We start from the raw sequence: 18,428 nt of genomic DNA, 5'->3' as shown, positions 1-18,428 counted from the left end.
CAACAAAATATTATTAAAGATCAATGAACTTATGAGACTTCAAAATTTATATCATCTAAACATTAAGTCTTACAGCCGTGAGCAAAGTGATTATCTGATTATTACAAAATAATTGTGGAAATATATAATTACAAGATCTCTAAGGTGACTTAGGTTTTCAATCCATTTAATCGACATTAATTTGGTGTTCCTGATATATTCTTTCTTTTTATGCGTCCAATGTATGTTAACGAAATACTGCAAGTAACTTAACTGTTAACTTAATAGGCGATTAACTTGCCAAGCTTATTCAAGAAATTCCTAACAGACTATATATGATTTGAAAACTATAGAAGAAAGATTTCTCTATTCTCGAACCGAAAACTTATTTTATTTCTTCATTTACCTATCTTCTAAAAAAATAAAACACTAATCGATACCGCGTTGTTCAATCAAATAAAAGCTGTATATAACATATATTGACTGACGTCTACAAGTGAAAGGAAAAGAGGACAGAAAGACAACTTTAATCAAAACATATTTTATTTTTGTATGTAGAAACTCAGAGATTTACATAATTTCTCAGCAGGAAATAAACAATCGTCGAATAGTATAAATCTGATAATCGTATCTATATATGATAAAGTGCGATGGCTAATCCACAAATCAACAAACCAATCAAGTTTGAGATCCTTCAGATCCTTGAGATACCAAATTTTCAATTGCCTTTTTAATACGTATAAAATGAACGTCTCTCACGCAAAGTCAATTAAAATAATATAACTCCGGGAATATTAAACTTCAGGCCCACCGAAAATATAGAACCGCCTTTGGAAACGTGTACGTAAAATCAGAAGTGTCTCGAAAGTACAAGTGTGACAATGTAATTTTACTTGTACTTACTGTAGCCACGCCGATATGTATCTTTCAAGATACGTATCAACAATGCCAAAGTGTCACACTACTTTGTACTGTCTCACTTATAGAAAATACGACGAACAAACAACGAGCGGCATACCTATTTTATACATGAGCAGAAATCCGTACAATCGTTATTATTATTACATACGTCATTGTCGTTTTTATGATGCATCACACACAGAACAATGCTATATACATGAGTCACGATATTTATAAAATCTTCGTTCGATTGTAATTTATGCATCGTTGCATCGTACGTTACAAAATACAATGTGCCGGAAATATGACTGGAAAAGCTTTATCTAAAACAACACGTTCGATTTGTAACCGTAATACAAAATCAAATCCGCATTCGTGATACAATTTACAACACATTCGTTTCGGAAAAAAGAACTGAGGTTAAAATCGAAATAAAGTTTGACGAAAGTTAGTTGACTCCGACAGTAAAATGTGGTTTTATAAAAATCACGATTAACAAGACACGAATGTAACGAAGCTGACGTGCGTATTCTGCTGAAACATTTATGTAAAATTGTCAGTCAAGATGGCAAGAACTCTGTTAATTCAAGGCACCGTTAAACATCATTCAGTATCTCTGCCAATTTCCGAATATATATTTAATATAGAGTCTAAGTTCCATTACAATTATTTACACTTATCGTGATTTTATCCCCGTAAGAATTCGAACTCGTTAAATTTGTCTACGCGAAAATCTATCGTCGAGCAACTACACTTTCATCAATAGTCTTTCTTTGTGTCTCATCGGTCTCATCAAATCGATTGCAAATCAATGTATGTAATACAGAATATAATTCCCTTTACAATTCACAATTATTTACAATTACCATAATTTCATCCCGTAAAAATTCGAACCCGTGTTAAATTTGCCCACGCGAGAACCTATCGTCGAGCAACTGCGCTTTCACCAGAATAGACTTCTTTTGTGCCTGATCAAATCGATTAACTTGCAAATCGATGTCTCTATCAAATGGCCTTCTCGTCGATATTCCAGCCCGTCTCGCTTCTTTTTCCTCTTTCTGAAAAATAAGACATATACATGTATATACATACAATCCCTAGTACAGCAAGTATACGAATGTATGGAAAAAATTAATTTAATAGATCATAACTTAAAAAAATACAAATCAAGTTACCTTCTTTTTCTTGGCGACCTTGCTTTGATGCATTTCTAATAATGATTTCTCGCGTTTTCCACTTTTGTCTGCTTCCTTTTTTTGAAATTCATTTACACGTTTTTTCTCTGATTCTCTGAGTTTTTTCTCTGATTCTCTAAATCTTCTTGTTTCCTAAAAAAATGCGACGAGCATAAGCATATATATAAAATTCTAAAGCCTTAATAATAACATGGAATGCCTCGCATTTGAAACAGCGATGTATAGCAAGACATTTTTTTTTTTAATATTTACCAAGTCCATCTGCTTCTGAGCTTTTTGTACTGGTGTGTCAGTCCAACATGATCTATCTGACATATCTGGGCCATCTCGAAGTCTGAATTTGCGCGGGCCTAATCCAAGATTAGCAGCTTGAGCGGGTGGTAACTCGGTCATCCATTCCTCGCGTTTATTTCCGAAATCAATCTAAAATACGAATACTTTTCTTTCTCATTGATAACTAATAATCCATCCGTATAAGCAATTTATTTACGCATTGGTTGGATAGAACATGTTGATTGGATAGAACAATTCTCTTATATTAAATACTCATTTGATTTTCCTGTCACTCCACATATAAGAAATTTTAAACAGGTAACATTATTCCACTATGATACAAATAACAAGAACAAGAATAAAAACTTAAATCGATCCCAGGATAACTAGACAATAAAATGATATTGAGGGCGAAAATCCAAAAAAGTTAGAAAAAAAAAATATATTTTTCTTTACCTCTTCCGAATATTTTTCATCCCTAATTCTTTGTGCTCGCAAATCTAACTGTTCGTGCACACGGCTAGTTCTTAGAGCTGGGTGATCCACAGGTAGAGGACCTATCGCAGAATCATCATCAGATTCCGGAAAAGCAGTCAAACCTTCTTCGCGCGATTCCAGAGTGTCGGGTAGCACGGGGCCGATAATTCTATCCCGCGATTTTTTCTCTCGTTGTCGTTGTAACAAATGTGGTGGCAGTACTGGCCCGAAAACAGCGTCCACTTCTGTCGCAGAAGCATCCGCTGTGTCATCTTGCCCATCATCAGATCTTCGACGATCTTTTAACCGAGGTAGCAAGCAAGGTCCGATGAAATTCATATTTTTTCCATCGACCTCATCGTTGATTTTATTTTCGTCAATATTCGACTTGTCAAAATCAAGCTCGTCACCAGACGCGTTAGGCACGAAGCTCGGTGGTAAAAGCGGACCGTACGTGGATCCGGTTTGATCCGTATCTTTCTCCAATAATCGCGTCTCATCCGAAGAAGCACTAGAACGCGAATATTTCTCTCCCGAACTCGAACGCTCGACGTTACTATCGTAAAGCCGTCTCTCCTCTTCACGATACTCAGACTTTTCTCTCTCAGAGTCCATACGCGTTACCAAGAGCGTCGCGTGCGATGCAGAGCCGAGTAAGGAATCTGAAACGGCGCTAGGATAATTATTACTGGAACTAGATGCCGGATCACAACTCCCTCCTTTTACCTTTAATTCCTCCCGCCGTTTTTTCTCGCTGACTCCGTCGTCGTTCTCTCGCTTTGTCGCACGACTTTCCGACCGGATTTCGGAATCGTGCCTTTTCAGCTTGATCTTACGCGAGTGCGGAGACGACGTTCGGCTCTCGGAATCCCGATCGTCGGACATGTTCTCATCGGTCTCCGACAGAACGTCGAATTGCGATAGATCCAAATCCTTGCAGTCTTGAGCCTCTATCGACGAATCCTTCTTGGTATTCTCGTCCGAACGAGTCTCGCTATGACTGCGCTCTCGCTCGGTGTTCTTAGGCGAGGAATAGTCCCTTGAATTTTGCGACCTATTCTCCTTTACCGATATCTTCTTGGAGGAATCGTGTCTCCCGTGATCCTCTCGAGATCGATGATCGTCGTTCGAAGATTTAATCAGTCTACTCGACTGATGAGATCTATCTCGGCTTCTATCGCGTGAACGATGCTTGTGTCTTTCGTGATATCGACCACGATGCTTATCGCTCGTTGCCCGCTCATCGTGATGGTTTCTCTCGTACGAATGTTCTCGCGAGCGTTGCCCCCGGTGGACGCTCCGATCCTTGTCCGATTGCCGTTTCGAGTCACGCAATCTCTCCCTCGCGTCACCCCCGTTGGAATTTCTGGAACCTCTGTCATTCGTGGCGAATCCAGACCTACTTTCCCTGTGGTCCTTGTGCGAATTTTTGCTATCCTCCTGTCTCGAGTTTCTCGACTCGTGCTTCGAATGCTTCGCGGAGTGTCTGAGATCCTTGTCATCCGTCTTGCTACCGCTCTCGTGTTTGGACCGTTCCTTCCTGTCTCGATAACTCTCGTTATGGGACGATTTGTGCTTCTTCTTAGGCGTCTTCGTTCGATCTGTGGTATCCACAGGTGCGACCGAATCCTTGCGCGTGGCCTCGAAACGAAATCGCCGCCCGTCGTCGCTATCCTGACTCTCGGAATCGGAATCCATCGCTGTCATAGTCTAGTTACATACTGAAAACACGAAAAAACCATTATAAGTTAAATCTTTAATGACAAGTGTACATAAATGACTATACGTAAAATAATATCTTGAATTCTCGCGATATTAAACAACATATTTTAGCAGGCAACGTTTCAATTTATGGAACGAGACTCTTTTTAAGCAACAAAAAAAAATAGCTTTACTGATTTACGAGCGTATACCACAAATTGAAGGCATCAAATAATACCTACAAATAAAATATTACATTGTTGAGTGCAACTATCCACTTTATTTGTGATACAGGCTTCGTATAAGAATTTACAAATGTATGTATATACATATATCAGGACTGAAGCTTTTTCTAAAAGAATAATGGTAACTACTCGACGCGCTTCTCGGCGTTCTTAGACTCTGTCTTCTTCACAACGGTCTGAACAATTTTATTGATTTTATTCGGATCAGGTAGTGGATTGGATTGTAACATCTTAATTATCTTGGCGCTGCTGTACTTAACGGACTTTACGAGCCCGGCAGTTACGATTCCCTTTAGGCTTTGCGTCACGCTGGACCTCCAAACGATCTCTTTCAAGCACCGCTCCAATATCTCGCAACACTCCGGATCGTGTGCGATCGCGCGCAGGCAATCTTCCGTATCTTTCGATCTTGGGCCGTGAGACCATGCCCTGACTAGTTTAACCTGCGGTGTTCTGGGTAAGTGATTCAAGTGATGGACTCTAGTCGCCGGACTAGTGTCCTGATGACACGTGACAGCCATGTGATCTGACTTTGGAATATCTACGTAATTGTCGAAATGTTTCAAGATTGGTTCGTACAACTGCTTGAAATGATGCAACTGTGGCAACACGATGTTGCTGATCTTATCTTTATTCTCGCCGAAGATCATTCGAAAATCGCCGTGGTAGGACAGACTGGTGATTCTTTTGAAGAAGTCAACCTCCGTAAAATGCTCGGGCAACAACAGCAGGGCTGCGTGTACGGCCGAATGTAAATTCTGCACTAGAGCGGTGCGCAGTTGAGAACTCTCGTCCGGCTCCACCAATACTTTAACCGGTTTGTGCAATCTCCCAGCCAAATACAGATCGTTCCAGTCCAACAAATCCTCCACTAAGGAAACTTCAGAGATTACTCCGTACTTGATGAGTTGGCCTTCGCTCGTTCTCACCAATGTGTTGTAAAATATCTTGGCGCCCAATCCTTCTTGGACATTAGTGATCGCTTTAGGGCCAAGAAATCTCAACGGTTGAGCGTAATGCTTGGGATTTTTTGTCAGATTCTCGGTGTGCCACTTGTTAGCGTTTCGTACCACGAATATGAGATCCAGCATGTTATCGCCATCGTTATTAATCTGTTTAAACGCACCTGATCCGTAAGCGAAGCAGAACTTCATATTCCCGGGAAACTCCCCGAGTAAATGTCTCAGTTGCGGTATTCTGACGATTTTATCCATCGTTCCGAATTACTCCAGGCTCGTAATAGGACAGATAATTTTCCAGGATGCGCGTTAAGAACACCTACAATTTCACGTAGCCTCTCACATCGCCTGATCTAATCTTAACGAGGAACTCGCCGAGGGACACGCTCTACGATCAGAATGCGGCCGACGTTACAGTTCGCACCATGAAGTTTCACGCTGTGGCGATCGTCGGGATTCGAGGAAGGTGTACGTCGACAAGGCAATTCTCGAGCTGTCGCATATGCGTCTCTCTCTTGTCGTCCTAGGCGCCGACGTCCCGACGTGATACGTGGCCGACAGATCTCGCCGATCTCCGCGGTCAACCGCGCGTTTTGCCAACACGATCGCCCATCTAACCTAGAAACGCAACTCGTAAATAGACTCGCTTTCGAGTTTACTTACTCAGCGAAGGGGCGGGACGGGTTTTCTGTCCCCGAGAAGGGACTGACCGAGATGGTTCCCGTCGACGAGGGGACCAGCCTCAGTCTCGCGATCTCGGACGAGTGCGTACACGCGCGTGAATACTACCTCACGTATACGCTTATACGCTTCGGAACGATCGTGATTCACCCTCGTACTCGTACTCTCGTAGCTCGTAGCCTCGTATACTCGAGGCCCGACAAGGCGTCGCGATTGTATGTACATACGTGACGCGAGTCTCACTCGGCCGAACGCAGGTGGGAAGAGGCGTAATCAGAGTAATTCACCATTATACATACACTCGAGTGTTCCCGTGACGAGGCAAATCGTTCGCCTTTGCCCTTTAAACGATGACAAACGGATGAGTCGCTGACACGCCGACCCGGGCCCCGGGCAAAATTCCGCACCTCCGCTGACTCCGCAGCGAAACGTGGGTCGCTCAGTTGTGCACGCCCTTAAAGGTACGAACTTCCGGCGCTTAGCGCGCCTGGCGCCTCCGACGTTTGCGCCGTAGGTATAATTAAGGGCGGAAATCACGAGCCGATAACATGATAACATGATCCATAACATGTCCATATTGTCCATTTCAACCTGTCCATTTTTCTTATTCTTAAAATTGGATAAAAATAAAAAGTAAGTTAAAACGAGATTAAGGTTAATCCACATTGGTAGAAATAAACAACAGAAATTACAGATCTTAAATATAAAATCAAATTGCAAGCATGAAGAAGAGAATTGTCAATCTTTCATCGCGTTTGACGGAGTGAAAGAAAAATGATGTCCATTTCTACCGATGTAGGTTAACTTTAATCTCGATTAAACCTACTTTTTTTAATTCTTAGAACTAGAAAAAGATAGGAAGTGAGTTAAAATTAATCTGCATTGAATAGAAATATATTGAAGGTTGGAGGTTGGAGGTCCTGCGGTCGACGTATCTCGAGATATCGATCTCTCTTTCTCGACGCGACGCGACCTCTCTTCCTCGGCGAGAAAGAATCGACGCGATGGCCGTCCGTGCTAAATCGCGCTGATCATCGCACGACAGACGTCTCGGTTGATTCGGAGAGAATCGCGCACTCGTGTCGATTAATTCCCACGGTACTGTCGTCCGCTCCTCTCTTTCTCCAATCTTATCTCCGGAATCGCCGCGCCGGTTTCCACGGATCCGGGCGAAGCCTAGCGAGAACAGCGAGCGGGAACTCCGGGGAGCGACATGGAGGTCGACGTGCCTGAAGAAAATACAAGCGAGCAAACGGCGATGGAGATCGATGAGGACACCTCCGAGAGGAACCCGAGGGTGTCCGGGAGTGTCAAAGTCATGGCATCCTCGGGCACCGTCGGCTCCGTGTCCATCAGCCTGCATCCGCTGGTGATCATGAACGTCAGCGAGCACTGGACCAGACTCAGGGCTCAGGAGGGCAGCGATCAGTTGGGTGAGATCCTTTTCTCGATAATTAACAGCAAGCCCGATAGCAGGGCGCAATTCCTCGCATTTGCCAATTAAATTACACCCTAAACATCTATGGCTGCGTTCAAGGAGCGCGTTATTAGCGCTATTGAATCATTCTGTCTTTATCGCTCATCAGGAGTAACACAAGGGTAGAATAAGCAAATAGCGCTAATAGCGCGCTCCCCGAATCTAGCCTATATAACTTCCAAAATGAATTTTGACACGCGTTAATGCGCAAAGTATTTCTAGAGATCTCAGTCATATACTTTATAAATTTTGTTAATAATCCGCAAACTAGCGCAAACTGTTTCTGACAACGAAATACTTTCAGTGTACGGCGCTCTGATCGGTAAACAGAAAGGTCGCAACATAGAGATTATGAACTCCTTTGAACTGCTGTTCAACTGCATCGGTGACGACGTCATAATTGATAGGGATTATTATAATACGAAGGAGGAACAGTTTAAGCAGGTCTTCAGTGAAATGGACTTTTTGGGCTGGTATACTACCGGTGACATACCTACCGAGAAAGACATTAGAGTGCACAAGCAGCTTTGCGAAATTAATGAAAGTCCTGTGTTACTGAAACTAGATCCGAGACCAAAAAACACAGAGGTAAATTGACCGAAATGTGTTTCTGTGAGAAAATATTATCTTTTTTTTTATTTTTTAAATGCATCAAAAGATGATATGTTTAAGAATAATGAAATTTGGTTGCAGCACTTATCTGTCTCTATGTATGAATCGGTTATCGACTTGGTTAACGGTGAGGCTACCATGTTATTTGTTCCGTTAACTTACACGTTAGCCACAGAGGAAGCTGAGAGAATTGGAGTCGATCACGTACAAAGGATGTGTAACAACGATCAAGGCGAATGCTCAGTAGGTGCGTAATATAACAATACAGTTTAGGTAATTTTTGTTGACATTGAGTCAGAATCAACAGTAAATTAACTAAATATCTGATTTCACACACACACACAGTGGCTGAACACTTAACGGCGCAGCACAGTGCTATTAAAATGTTGCATGCGAGAGTGAAACTCGTTCTGAGATATGTGCAAGCGGTGCAGAATGGAGAATTGAAGGGAAATCACGAAGTTCTTCGAGCGGCTTGTTCTTTGAGCCATCGACTGCCTGTCCTGAATAACCCGAAATTTAAGGCTGACTTTTATAACGTTAGTATGAACTATACATTAAATATATGCATTAGGAAAAATACGCTACAAAAATATATCTCTACTAATTAGTTATTTTAATTTAATATATTTTTTTTGTTTACAGCAATGTAATGATTTTGGCTTGATGACGTATCTCGGTATCATAACTAAAGGCTGCAATAATATAAATCAATTTGTAAACAAATTTAATATCCTGTATGATAGACAAGGCGTGGGAAGACGTCTACGAAGTCTCTTCTTCTGATATGTAAATAGAATCTATTGTTTTTATACATGTCTTTTTTTACTTCTTAGATAACTAAGTATCGAACTCAGGATTAAAGTTTAAACAGCCAACTTAATCGAGGGATAGTTTGAATACTACTTCTAGAAGTACGTTGTATCGAATATAAATAAAGTAAAGAAGTTACATAACAGTTTTTTTTTTTTAAGTGAAATGTAATAGCTAATGATAGAAAGTAAGAACCACCCGAAACATACATTATATCGTTAATGTTGTTCAGAAGTAATATTTATTAAATGCTGTCTTGTATAAATGGTATGTTTTAACAGATTTCAATTAACAATAACGTGTGATATTAATAAAAACTGTGATGCGTTTCAAGAGATCTTTTTTTTTTCTTTACGTTAACATCGATTTAGCATTTAGTCAAATTATAATATAAATAATTATAAAAAAAATTTATATTGCTAATTATATATATATTGAAGTATGATTATAATAAATTTCGAATATAGATGCAAAATTCCATCTTGTAATATAAATTTATTAATATATACTTCATATATATTTTATATGCTTTTGACACTCCTATCATTCATTGAGATTCAATGAGAAGTACAGCAAGATTATATAAATCATAGAATACTTTCACACGTTTTTGCTTTAATAATGGAAGACCTCATTTTAATTGATTTACATACTACCAAGCATACTTTTTCCTTTGTAGGCCATATTACCCACTCTTTATACCCGAATGTACGATTCCGTTACAGCGACTTATGTATACACATAAGTTTTACCTTCATAAAAAATTGCCTACACATTAATCTTTTATTATAAAATACTAAAAGTTTCCCCTCTAAAAATCTATTTGCATATTACGTATATATATATATATGTATATACTCTGACTTAAAGTATAGAACGACTTAAAAATATTATTGTACAAAATATAGTTTAGTATATTGTGCCTCGTTAGTTATTGCATGTAACTGTAAATATCCCAGTTACGCCTTCTGTACGAAGTAAAACCCAGAATTGACCTCTCGTACATGACTAGACCGTTATTACGTATGATTGCAGAGAGTTTGCCACGCTGTCTTACGACAACGTGACATTAACGACAACTGAACGTCCGGTATATCACGCTATGTTCGTTCTCCATTAGATCCTTATAGTACAAACTTGATTCGACAGCACGATACACTACGTACATAGACTAGAAAATATCGCAGCGACAACCTATCTTTCCCTATTTGATATATTGCCTTGTACAACGAATTGTGCGAGTTTGCATGATATCCTTTTGATATGCTAGACGAGAATAGTAGTTCGAACAAAAAACAAAAGAATAACAACCGAATCAATCTTCCTTTCGTCAAAATGAAACTCGTATAACACGTTCATCTAACAATAAGACTAGGCTTATACGAATTAGAGTTATTAAAGCTAATTATCGGCCTTGCGTTTAACTACAGTCAAATATACCCGTTCGTTTTCTTTTCTTTTTCTTTTTGTATGTCCTCCTCGCGGAAGAGTACATAGTGATATATTAGTTTTTCAGTAGGCTGTCCTCGATCATAGTAGCCAGCACGTCTACCAGAACGGACAGCATCGTGTCGGGCTAAGGACCCGATTTATCCATGCCGATGATCTCCTCGAAGAGACTGTTCTTTCCTTCCACCTGTTCCTCGATCGCATGCATGGCGTACCTCAACGTCGCGGCAGCCAGATCGCCCACTGACCAACGTCTGTCCATTAGAACTCTGCTTACAGTGTCTAACTGAAATGCGAATTAGAACAGTGAAGAGTCAGGTAATAAATTGGTATTATTACTTTTTACCTTGGATAGGCCAGAATTGCCAGAAGTGTAATAGATTAGTCTCGGTGTGCCTGCCAGGGAGGAGGCGAGCCATTGAATAACGAGTTTCAATTGCGGATTGCCTTTCAATCTAGTTCCACATCCCCAGTTGCCAGTAGCCACGGGCAATAAGCCTCCTCCTTGTGGACTGTTTTCGTGCGGTAACTACGCACACGATAAGACAATTTATTATAAATTATTTTGTCACCGTGTACGCCAGTCTTTCCTGATGTGATAAACATAATTAGTAAAGATTTCAAATTCTTGCCGCTAGGAATGTGATTATCGGACGTCAGGTTTCTAGAGATACACGTAACATACAAAGCTATACGGTTATTATCGTTTTAGTTCACATGGATAATTATTCTGCCTTTTTATCATAACGATCAAAAGAATGTATATGGACGATATTTTTACCCTACGGTTAATAACGAATAGAATGAAGCGAGAAGTGTGTGAGTGAATTGTAGAATTGGATAGACTGAGAGACAGATAAATATATTAGTTATAAGGATCATGAACACGATGAAGATGCTGATCTCGGTTCGCGCGTCATGCATCAAGTCGACAGATAGAAAGAGAGAGAGAGGAAAAAAACCGGAGATACGAGATATCAGTCTTATCGACGAGTTACATCTTGCCGAAGAGTCCCAAGCCACAGAAAGTGCTCTTCCTCCAAGCGATTTTAAATACGGGTCGAACACAAGTTGCTGTCTCATGCATTGCGATTATACACGTGATGCGATCAAGTCATCAGAATCACCTCCGAGACACCGAGCGTGCTCGCTTCGCGCGTTTCACGCTCGTTCGCCGTCTGTACAGACTCGGAGGCGGGCGGTGTAGACAGGCGTACGGTCGTATGATCATCGACCAACGTTTGGAACACTTCCGACGTAAACGTGACTGCCCAAAGTTTCCTACGTTGGGCGTCCTTCGCCTCTCTTACCATCTCGCACGAGGCGTCCTCGTAGCGATCTACGCCTTCGGACTCAGACACCTGTATAGCATTTCCGGCTGCCTGTAGTCCAAACTCGAAACTTTCCATTCACCCGATTATTCTACGTTAAATTGGCTTTGCTCAGTCAAGTCGATTTGAACTGTCTCTCATTCCATCTTACTTTCTCATTATTACGAAGTTTCGAGAGTACATATGTATGCTTTTATATTACAGTGTGTCGTATGTTTAACCCGGATTAAGGGATTGCTAAAAGCATATTAAATTTGTTCTCTGCTTCCAAAAGAAAGCACTTGAATTTTGATTTATTGTAACGGAAATAATGAATTTTATAAGGGTCTCAAGTGCTTTCTTCGAGGAACCAAAGAAATCGCAATTCCGTTCGTAATTATTTCTACAAAATAAATTTTCGAAAAACAAAAAACTCGGGCCTTTTTACAAATTCAGTCATCTCTTTTGCAAACGTAACACGTTTAGTCGAACTTGTTCCTTACTGATTGCTGTCTCCGATTTTTCTGCCGAGCGAGCTCCAAGCTGAGACTCCTCACAGCTAAGGCCAGCTTGTGCTGTTGATTTACGTCATTTGCGTCGATGAACGGCTGCGGCTCGCCCTCCTGGACCGGTACACCGGCGAACGACTCGCTCAGAGCGCGTTTCAGAAGGGAACCGGCGAATCGCACGACCGCCCGATCTCTCGCGTCCAACTCCCGGTTCTCGTCCGCCACTATCGGATCCTCCAGCCACTTTGACAATTGCTCATAGACCTCCTCCAGCTCGGAACAAAAATCTGTGCACGCGAAAGTTTAGGTTTTCAGTTCGTTTATCCTCGTCGGGGAACAGACGTCGTGCGTAAGCGATCTTTTTCGAATACTCGCCAGAATTGTACTCAGTGCTGAAACTATATTTGCTGCTCGCACTCGTGTCCTTCCTCTGAAACATGGGACCTTGACTCTGCCGGAATCGGCCCAGCCACTTTTGCTCTGCTTCTAAAGACTCTTTTAGGAACTCCTCGTCCACCGTCTCGTCCCGCAAAACGAATCCCCTCGAACCTCCTCTTCTCACCCTACAATTCGGTTACATTCGGTAAAAGTCAATCCAAATAAGTAGTATAACTCTAGTAAATTAAATGCAATAACAATGCATTAAAAATGCATGCAATTATCAAACATATATCGTCTGTATTGTACGGAATGGAAAAATAATTAAACGCGATGACGTCGAGATTTACTAGATATCGCGAAAAAATGACATTTTTATCACAGAAATCTTTGGTTTATTGTAGGTAAAAATATTATCAGAATCTTTCGCTTATCGAAGAAGATTGCTCTCTCATCACTAAATTATATCCTTACATTATAATATTTTTCTCTCGATGAATTCTTTATTAATCTCTTCATGAATTTCGACTCACTTGATGTCTTGATCGCCAACGTGACTACCGCTAACGCTAATACCAACGGCGTAACTGCTCTCGCCGGAGGAGGTGTTCGAGGAAGTAACTCCCGTCGCCGTACTCTCTCGCTTAAGAGCATCTTTCAGTCGTTGCGCGAAAGTTCCTCTTCTCTCGGGCGTATCTAACTGCTCGCTGTAGCATTTGGTCACCTTCTGCTCCTCTTCCTCTGGAAATTGTTCAGTTAATAGAAACGCATTTTCTCTTTTTTATAAATCATCCTAAAATTATTTTACCAGGTTCCTCATCAATGGTCTCTTTAGCGCTATGGAAACTGTCCGTACTCTGACTGTTACAACTGCTGTAGACCGACATCTGACCGAGCTGTCGCGTCACCGGCAGTACCTCGCCGCTAGATCCGAGCACGATAAATCGGTTTCTCCGGTTCGTGCAACTCGCATCCTTGCATACCTTATGAGGACTCGATGGTCTTATCGATTTACCGTTAGGCCTGCTACGTACTTCGGTCGCGTTCTCCAATCTATGGCGCTCGTCGCGCGGGGGCTGCTTGTCTGTCCGGAGAAGAAAACGGAGATCGTAGACGGCAAAAGGCTGGTTTGAGTAAATTACGCGAATTATTACACTTTTCGCGGTCTCTCACCTGTCTTGGAGTTATTGCTCGTCGCGAAAACCTTGTCCTCGCCCTCCGTTTCCGGCGGGGTGCTGCTGAAGCTCTCGCCGATCGGCGACAATCTGCGCGATCCCAGGCCGACCTCCGTCTCCGGTTCGATTTTAATCGGGTCCGTGGGGCTGCTGGGCACGTACCTCTGGCGGAATCCCAGCAGCGACTTGTTCAGCTCTCTCAAAATGTTGTCCTCCTCGAACTGCGTCAACGGCAATCGCGAGTAGTCCTCGGGATCTATGCAGCAGACCGTTACCTGCGCTCGGAAAACTGTACGATTGTTTGCCTTCCCATCGCAGATAGCGTGAAAACCGCGCGAATCCGAGATCCCGCACTTCACTCACCACGTTCGGCTTCGAGATACCCTCGAATATCGCCTTGTGACGCGGATCGTTTATCCTCGACATATGCCTGACACCCTCGATTATCAGTACTTCGTTGTCTTCTAAGGCCTCGACAGATAGCATCGCGGCGAGCATCTCCGGATGCGTCGCTACCTGTAAAAAGATTCGATTTTGCAATCTATTTCAGTTTGATACATGTACACAGGTTGAGTTTTAATAAATATGTATCAATATGTTAAAGAATAATTCCGGAACTTAAACAAGGAAGTGTTAATTCCAAGACAGGTAAAAAATGCAAGGTGATTTGTAATCTGTGTAATTTTTTTTAATTAATTATTTGACGTCTATGATCTTTATGATATCGTATGAATAGATTTAGAATTTATTTTGAAAGAGAGAGAGAGAGAGAGAGAGAGAGAGAATTGACCGAAAGAAAACTTCAAAAATGTTCTCTAATTTATTTTTATTAAAAATTATAAAATAAAGCCTAACGATTTATGTTCGTGTGATATCTTTTTCTTCTAAACTCCAGATTTATCTCAAGCATTGATATATGTACGATTAAGAATCTTTTTGATATAAGACGATTATAATTAGTTACATGTACAGTCTCCTGCGTGATATCGCCATCGAGCACGCCGCCACCGATTTTAGCATTCGCGAAACAAACTTGCAGTACTTTTGATTCCGACTCGACTCTTTCCAACCGTCCCTCGTGACGTATCGTCAGCGGACATAGGGGTACGTTACTTTCCAGCCAATCTTCAATAGTCAACCACTGCTTAGACGTCATCACCTGCGAATTGCATTAAAAGTTTCGTATTTTGCACTTTGTTAAAAAAGAGAGAAGATTCAGAAGATTAACGACGAATTCGGTATCCGAAGTAAAGATTTGAAAAAATCGTGTACCTGTCTAGAAATTATTAAACGTCCGTCGAGTGTGTGCTCCGTCTCGAGATAATTGTAGTAATGAAAGATACTTCTGAGTTTGGCTTTCTGTGCGTTTCTGGAAAATGGTAAAGTGTTTGAAAAGTCATTTTTTTTCCCTTTTCTTAAACTTAAAACGCTTAACATAGATTTCTCCACGACGATGTAGTAAGTCCGCTCGTAAGTCACTCACTTGTGGAGGTGTCTGAAGAAGTTTGTAAAGTTAAAATCGCGCAACGTAGGATGAGTCTTTGCGGTTCTCTTCGGGTACGTCGAGAAGAACGCGTTCGCGATTAAAGAGGAGACGAAGGCATAGCTGTACTCGACGCTGTCACCTGCGCAAAATAAATTGATTTTCGAGTCATTGAAGTGTATACTTGTGTAAACATAAGCTTACAATCTTACAAACTGCGATTTGCGAGACAGTTAGAAATAGTTTAATAGCAAAGTACTTGTTTTACACGATTGATTGTCGGGAATTTCGAAGAATGTCGGATCTCGCGATACCTTGCTGCTGGAGACTGAAGTGTAAACCTTGCGGGGGTTTCGTAGATTTTAAGGCCTTCGCCCTTTCCACCATTCGCGGTATTGTCTTCGTGAACACTTGCTCGCGTTCCGCGAGATCGAGATCATTGTCTAGGAAGGTTCCCAACTTGGAGAATAGGTCGGTGTCCTGCACGTCTTCCTCGGGGTCGAGACTTATGCTGTACGAAACAAGTGCACGGCAAGTTTCAATACGTCGTGAGAAGCAGTTATAAATTTCGCGAAGCAGTTATAAATTATTATTTATCGCGCACAATGCTATATAATTGATTGCTTGTCAATCCATCTTACATATGTTGCATTTATTGCAGAATGCAATTTAACTTGGAGAGAAGCAAATATATTAAATATAAAAATAACAGACGGCTTGCGCGTTAGGCAACAAGTGTAAAGTAAAGTGACGCGAGTCGTACTTGCACATGTCATGCAGTCGTTGCATCGCGTCTATTAGGTCTTCGGAGCTTTTGGCCGAGGCGGCCTTGTCCAGCTGCTTCACGACAGCCGGCCACCAAGGCAGGTCACACGGTAGCATTACCAGAGCCATTGTGGATCTGCGAGGCACAGAAAAAAATAATCGGAATGTACAATGCACAATTTAAGCAGAATGACCGCGCGGGGCTCAACTCGGTCAGATCGGTAACAGCCCTCGTCAGATTGACGTGTCGAACGGATCTTTCGGAGGCTAGTACAATATGCAATTTTTCATGCATTCGGCGAGACGGTATACTTTGGAAACGCGCTGATCGATTTCGATTTACAGTCGTGGCGTGATATGTCAAAGCTGTGCGTGATGGACGCGCCGAAGTAGCGCGATCGTAAAATAAAGCCGGCCGGGAAAGTTAATCGGTCCCCTCCCTACTCATAAATCTCCCGTCCCATAATCGTCCGATTGCATTTACATATGCGATTACGATCACAGATTTATTTACCGATTGATCTACAATTTCCTTGCGATTATACGATTCAAATTGAATACAAGCCGAAGCTTAATCAATAACTAAGTATTCATGCTGAAAACTATTGTCATTGAATCTCTGTACTTTTAAAACCTCCGGTTATTAATTTCGCGATCTCGCGACGCTTAAATTTTAGCTATTGAAGCTTTCGACGTCTGAATAGCTTTTGGATCTTAAATTCTGAGTTCCTGGGAAATCTAAAATTCCAGCGCACAGCTTCCAGATGCTAAGGTCTTAAACCTTGAATAGGTCTCGACTTTTTTTTTAAATATTGACCCTTCAGAGTTTTTTAAACGTCCAGCAGACTGGTAAAAGATCGCGGATTCTCTCGCGCTGGCGGCGGTTATTTTGCGAGATCTTATCCCGCGTGTCTAAAGCGTCATCATTTGTATTCCCTCTCGAGGAAAACGCCTGGTCGCGCACGCAGGCGCAGGCCGGAGGGTTGGCTGGTTAGTAACCTCGTCCCACGAGGCGAATATAATTAGTTTCTCTTTCACCGGGGAGGGAATTCACCGGCCGTCGACGGGACGGGAGACGTTACAACGACGAGAGCGTACGACGCGCGACGGCCGCCACCGCGGACCTCCAGAGCGCCGATCTCCGTTTACATAATCACCTCTTTTGTCCCTCGCGGCCTACGTCGAAACAGCTGACGCGTATAAACGGGTCTCACGTCTTGCGTCCCGTCGTCGCGACGACGTCGTACACCGACGGCGACGATCCCGGCGTCCTGATCGTACCCGCGAGACGCCGGCACATAGTCGAATGGGGAAAGGGGCCGCACGACGGACTCTCGCGTTTCTCGCTACCGCTGCGACCAAAATCAACCCCCGCGAATTCGGCACGGGGTATATTCCCGCGTCCCTTCCGCTTGATGTGCTCCGGAGTTACGCGGTCAACCCTCCGAAACTTTCAAGCAGCAAACTCTACAACTCTTCGGAGTCGATCTTTGGAGTCTGATGTCTCTCCTATAGGCCTGTTCCTTCGCCTCGCTCTTTGACTCACAGCCGGTCGAAGCTTTTTCAGATTCGGGACGTTTGAGGGTGGTCTTTCTTTTTGAGAAATCTGAAGACCCGGAGTACGCGAGCGTGTCGCACCCTTCCCCGCCGGCTCGATTGATCGTCGTCGCGGCGGCCGCAGCGGAGCCGGAGCCGGAAACCGGAGCCGGAGCTGAAGGGCCGCGCGAGTAGCGAACCGTTACTACTGCGGTCGGCACTACTATCCGTTACTACTGTCGTCGCGGCGCTCGCCGTCCGTAACCACTGCCTCGCATCCCCCTCGCGTACTCCCTACGCTCGTCCCGTCTCTGTCACTACTTTAACCGTTGCGAGCGGCGGTCAGCGTCGCACCCGCTATTTATAGAAAACGGCGCCGGCGCTCTGCCAAACTCTATATAGACGCGATATGGTGTCAAAAATTGACCAAGTTACCCTGGTCAGATCAACAAGATAAAAGGCGCGCGTCAATCATGTGCATGTTTTTCCGAAAAAGAAACATGATTTTAT

At 42.6% G+C, this 18,428-nt stretch overlaps 4 protein-coding genes across 10 annotated transcripts; 1 reads left to right on the top strand and 3 right to left on the bottom strand.

The window, feature by feature from the left end:
• Window positions 1-504: 504 nt before the first annotated feature.
• Window positions 505-6,803, bottom strand: LOC112459103 (uncharacterized protein DDB_G0287625). Of its 6 annotated transcripts, none has more exons than XM_025023063.1 (6): window positions 6,711-6,803; window positions 6,155-6,348; window positions 2,805-4,546; window positions 2,328-2,498; window positions 2,055-2,207; window positions 505-1,937 (listed from the first exon to the last, which is right to left on the bottom strand). In XM_025023063.1, exons 3-6 carry the CDS (start codon window positions 4,530-4,532, stop codon window positions 1,779-1,781), a joined length of 2,211 nt encoding a protein of 736 aa, XP_024878831.1. In that variant the 5' UTR covers window positions 4,533-4,546; window positions 6,155-6,348; window positions 6,711-6,803; the 3' UTR covers window positions 505-1,778. The 6 variants fall into 6 exon arrangements, with proteins under 6 accessions (XP_024878831.1, XP_024878832.1, XP_024878829.1 ...); XM_025023064.1 differs by lacking the exon at window positions 6,711-6,803 and adding an exon at window positions 6,441-6,684; XM_025023061.1 differs by lacking the exon at window positions 6,155-6,348 and having other exon boundaries at window positions 6,711-6,794.
• On the bottom strand, window positions 4,897-5,985 carry LOC112459072 (phosphatidate cytidylyltransferase, mitochondrial). Its single transcript, XM_025022972.1, has one exon. The coding sequence runs from the start codon at window positions 5,983-5,985 to the stop codon at window positions 4,897-4,899; it is 1,089 nt and encodes a 362-aa protein (XP_024878740.1).
• On the top strand, window positions 6,785-9,456 carry LOC112459106 (COP9 signalosome complex subunit 6). Its single transcript, XM_025023073.1, has 6 exons — window positions 6,785-6,872; window positions 7,302-7,844; window positions 8,193-8,476; window positions 8,582-8,747; window positions 8,846-9,039; window positions 9,146-9,456. The coding sequence occupies exons 2-6, from the start codon at window positions 7,625-7,627 to the stop codon at window positions 9,284-9,286; spliced, it is 1,005 nt and encodes a 334-aa protein (XP_024878841.1). The 5' UTR covers window positions 6,785-6,872; window positions 7,302-7,624; the 3' UTR covers window positions 9,287-9,456.
• Window positions 9,457-9,459: 3 nt separating this feature from the next.
• LOC112459102 lies at window positions 9,460-18,205 on the bottom strand. Of its 2 annotated transcripts, XM_025023059.1 has the most exons (15): window positions 17,540-18,205; window positions 16,381-16,518; window positions 15,932-16,128; window positions 15,618-15,759; window positions 15,407-15,503; window positions 15,099-15,293; window positions 14,498-14,650; window positions 14,133-14,409; window positions 13,768-14,043; window positions 13,493-13,700; window positions 12,957-13,144; window positions 12,576-12,868; window positions 11,890-12,123; window positions 11,109-11,291; window positions 9,460-11,048 (listed from the first exon to the last, which is right to left on the bottom strand). In XM_025023059.1, exons 2-15 carry the CDS (start codon window positions 16,509-16,511, stop codon window positions 10,890-10,892), a joined length of 2,733 nt encoding a protein of 910 aa, XP_024878827.1. In that variant the 5' UTR covers window positions 16,512-16,518; window positions 17,540-18,205; the 3' UTR covers window positions 9,460-10,889. The 2 variants fall into 2 exon arrangements, with proteins under 2 accessions (XP_024878827.1, XP_024878828.1); XM_025023060.1 differs by lacking the exon at window positions 11,890-12,123 and having other exon boundaries at window positions 17,540-18,200.
• Between the last annotated feature and the right edge of the window lie 223 nt (window positions 18,206-18,428).

This window comes from Temnothorax curvispinosus, unplaced genomic scaffold, assembly GCF_003070985.1.
Source record: "Temnothorax curvispinosus isolate PA1 unplaced genomic scaffold, ASM307098v1 QBEX01009517.1, whole genome shotgun sequence".
NCBI lineage: Eukaryota > Metazoa > Arthropoda > Insecta > Hymenoptera > Formicidae > Temnothorax > Temnothorax curvispinosus.
This window is presented reverse-complemented; position numbering and strand designations above follow the sequence as displayed.

Coding starts and splice junctions, on each gene's coding strand:
- LOC112459103 (XM_025023063.1), bottom strand. CDS start 4,532: ATGACAGCGATGGATTCCGATTCCGAGAGTCAGGATAGCGACGACGGG. Junction 2,208..2,327: donor CTCAGAAGCAGATGGACTTG/GTAAATATTAAA, acceptor GCATTTTTTTAG/GAAACAAGAAGATTTAGAGA. Junction 1,938..2,054: donor AGGTCGCCAAGAAAAAGAAG/GTAACTTGATTT, acceptor CTTATTTTTCAG/AAAGAGGAAAAAGAAGCGAG.
- LOC112459072 (XM_025022972.1), bottom strand. CDS start 5,985: ATGGATAAAATCGTCAGAATACCGCAACTGAGACATTTACTCGGGGAG.
- LOC112459106 (XM_025023073.1), top strand. CDS start 7,625: ATGGAGGTCGACGTGCCTGAAGAAAATACAAGCGAGCAAACGGCGATG. Junction 8,477..8,581: donor CGAGACCAAAAAACACAGAG/GTAAATTGACCG, acceptor ATTTGGTTGCAG/CACTTATCTGTCTCTATGTA. Junction 8,748..8,845: donor TCAAGGCGAATGCTCAGTAG/GTGCGTAATATA, acceptor ACACACACACAG/TGGCTGAACACTTAACGGCG.
- LOC112459102 (XM_025023059.1), bottom strand. CDS start 16,511: ATGGCTCTGGTAATGCTACCGTGTGACCTGCCTTGGTGGCCGGCTGTC. Junction 16,129..16,380: donor CGACTGCATGACATGTGCAA/GTACGACTCGCG, acceptor TGTTTCGTACAG/CATAAGTCTCGACCCCGAGG. Junction 14,651..15,098: donor TCACGCAGGAGACTGTACAT/GTAACTAATTAT, acceptor ATCTTTTTACAG/GTAGCGACGCATCCGGAGAT.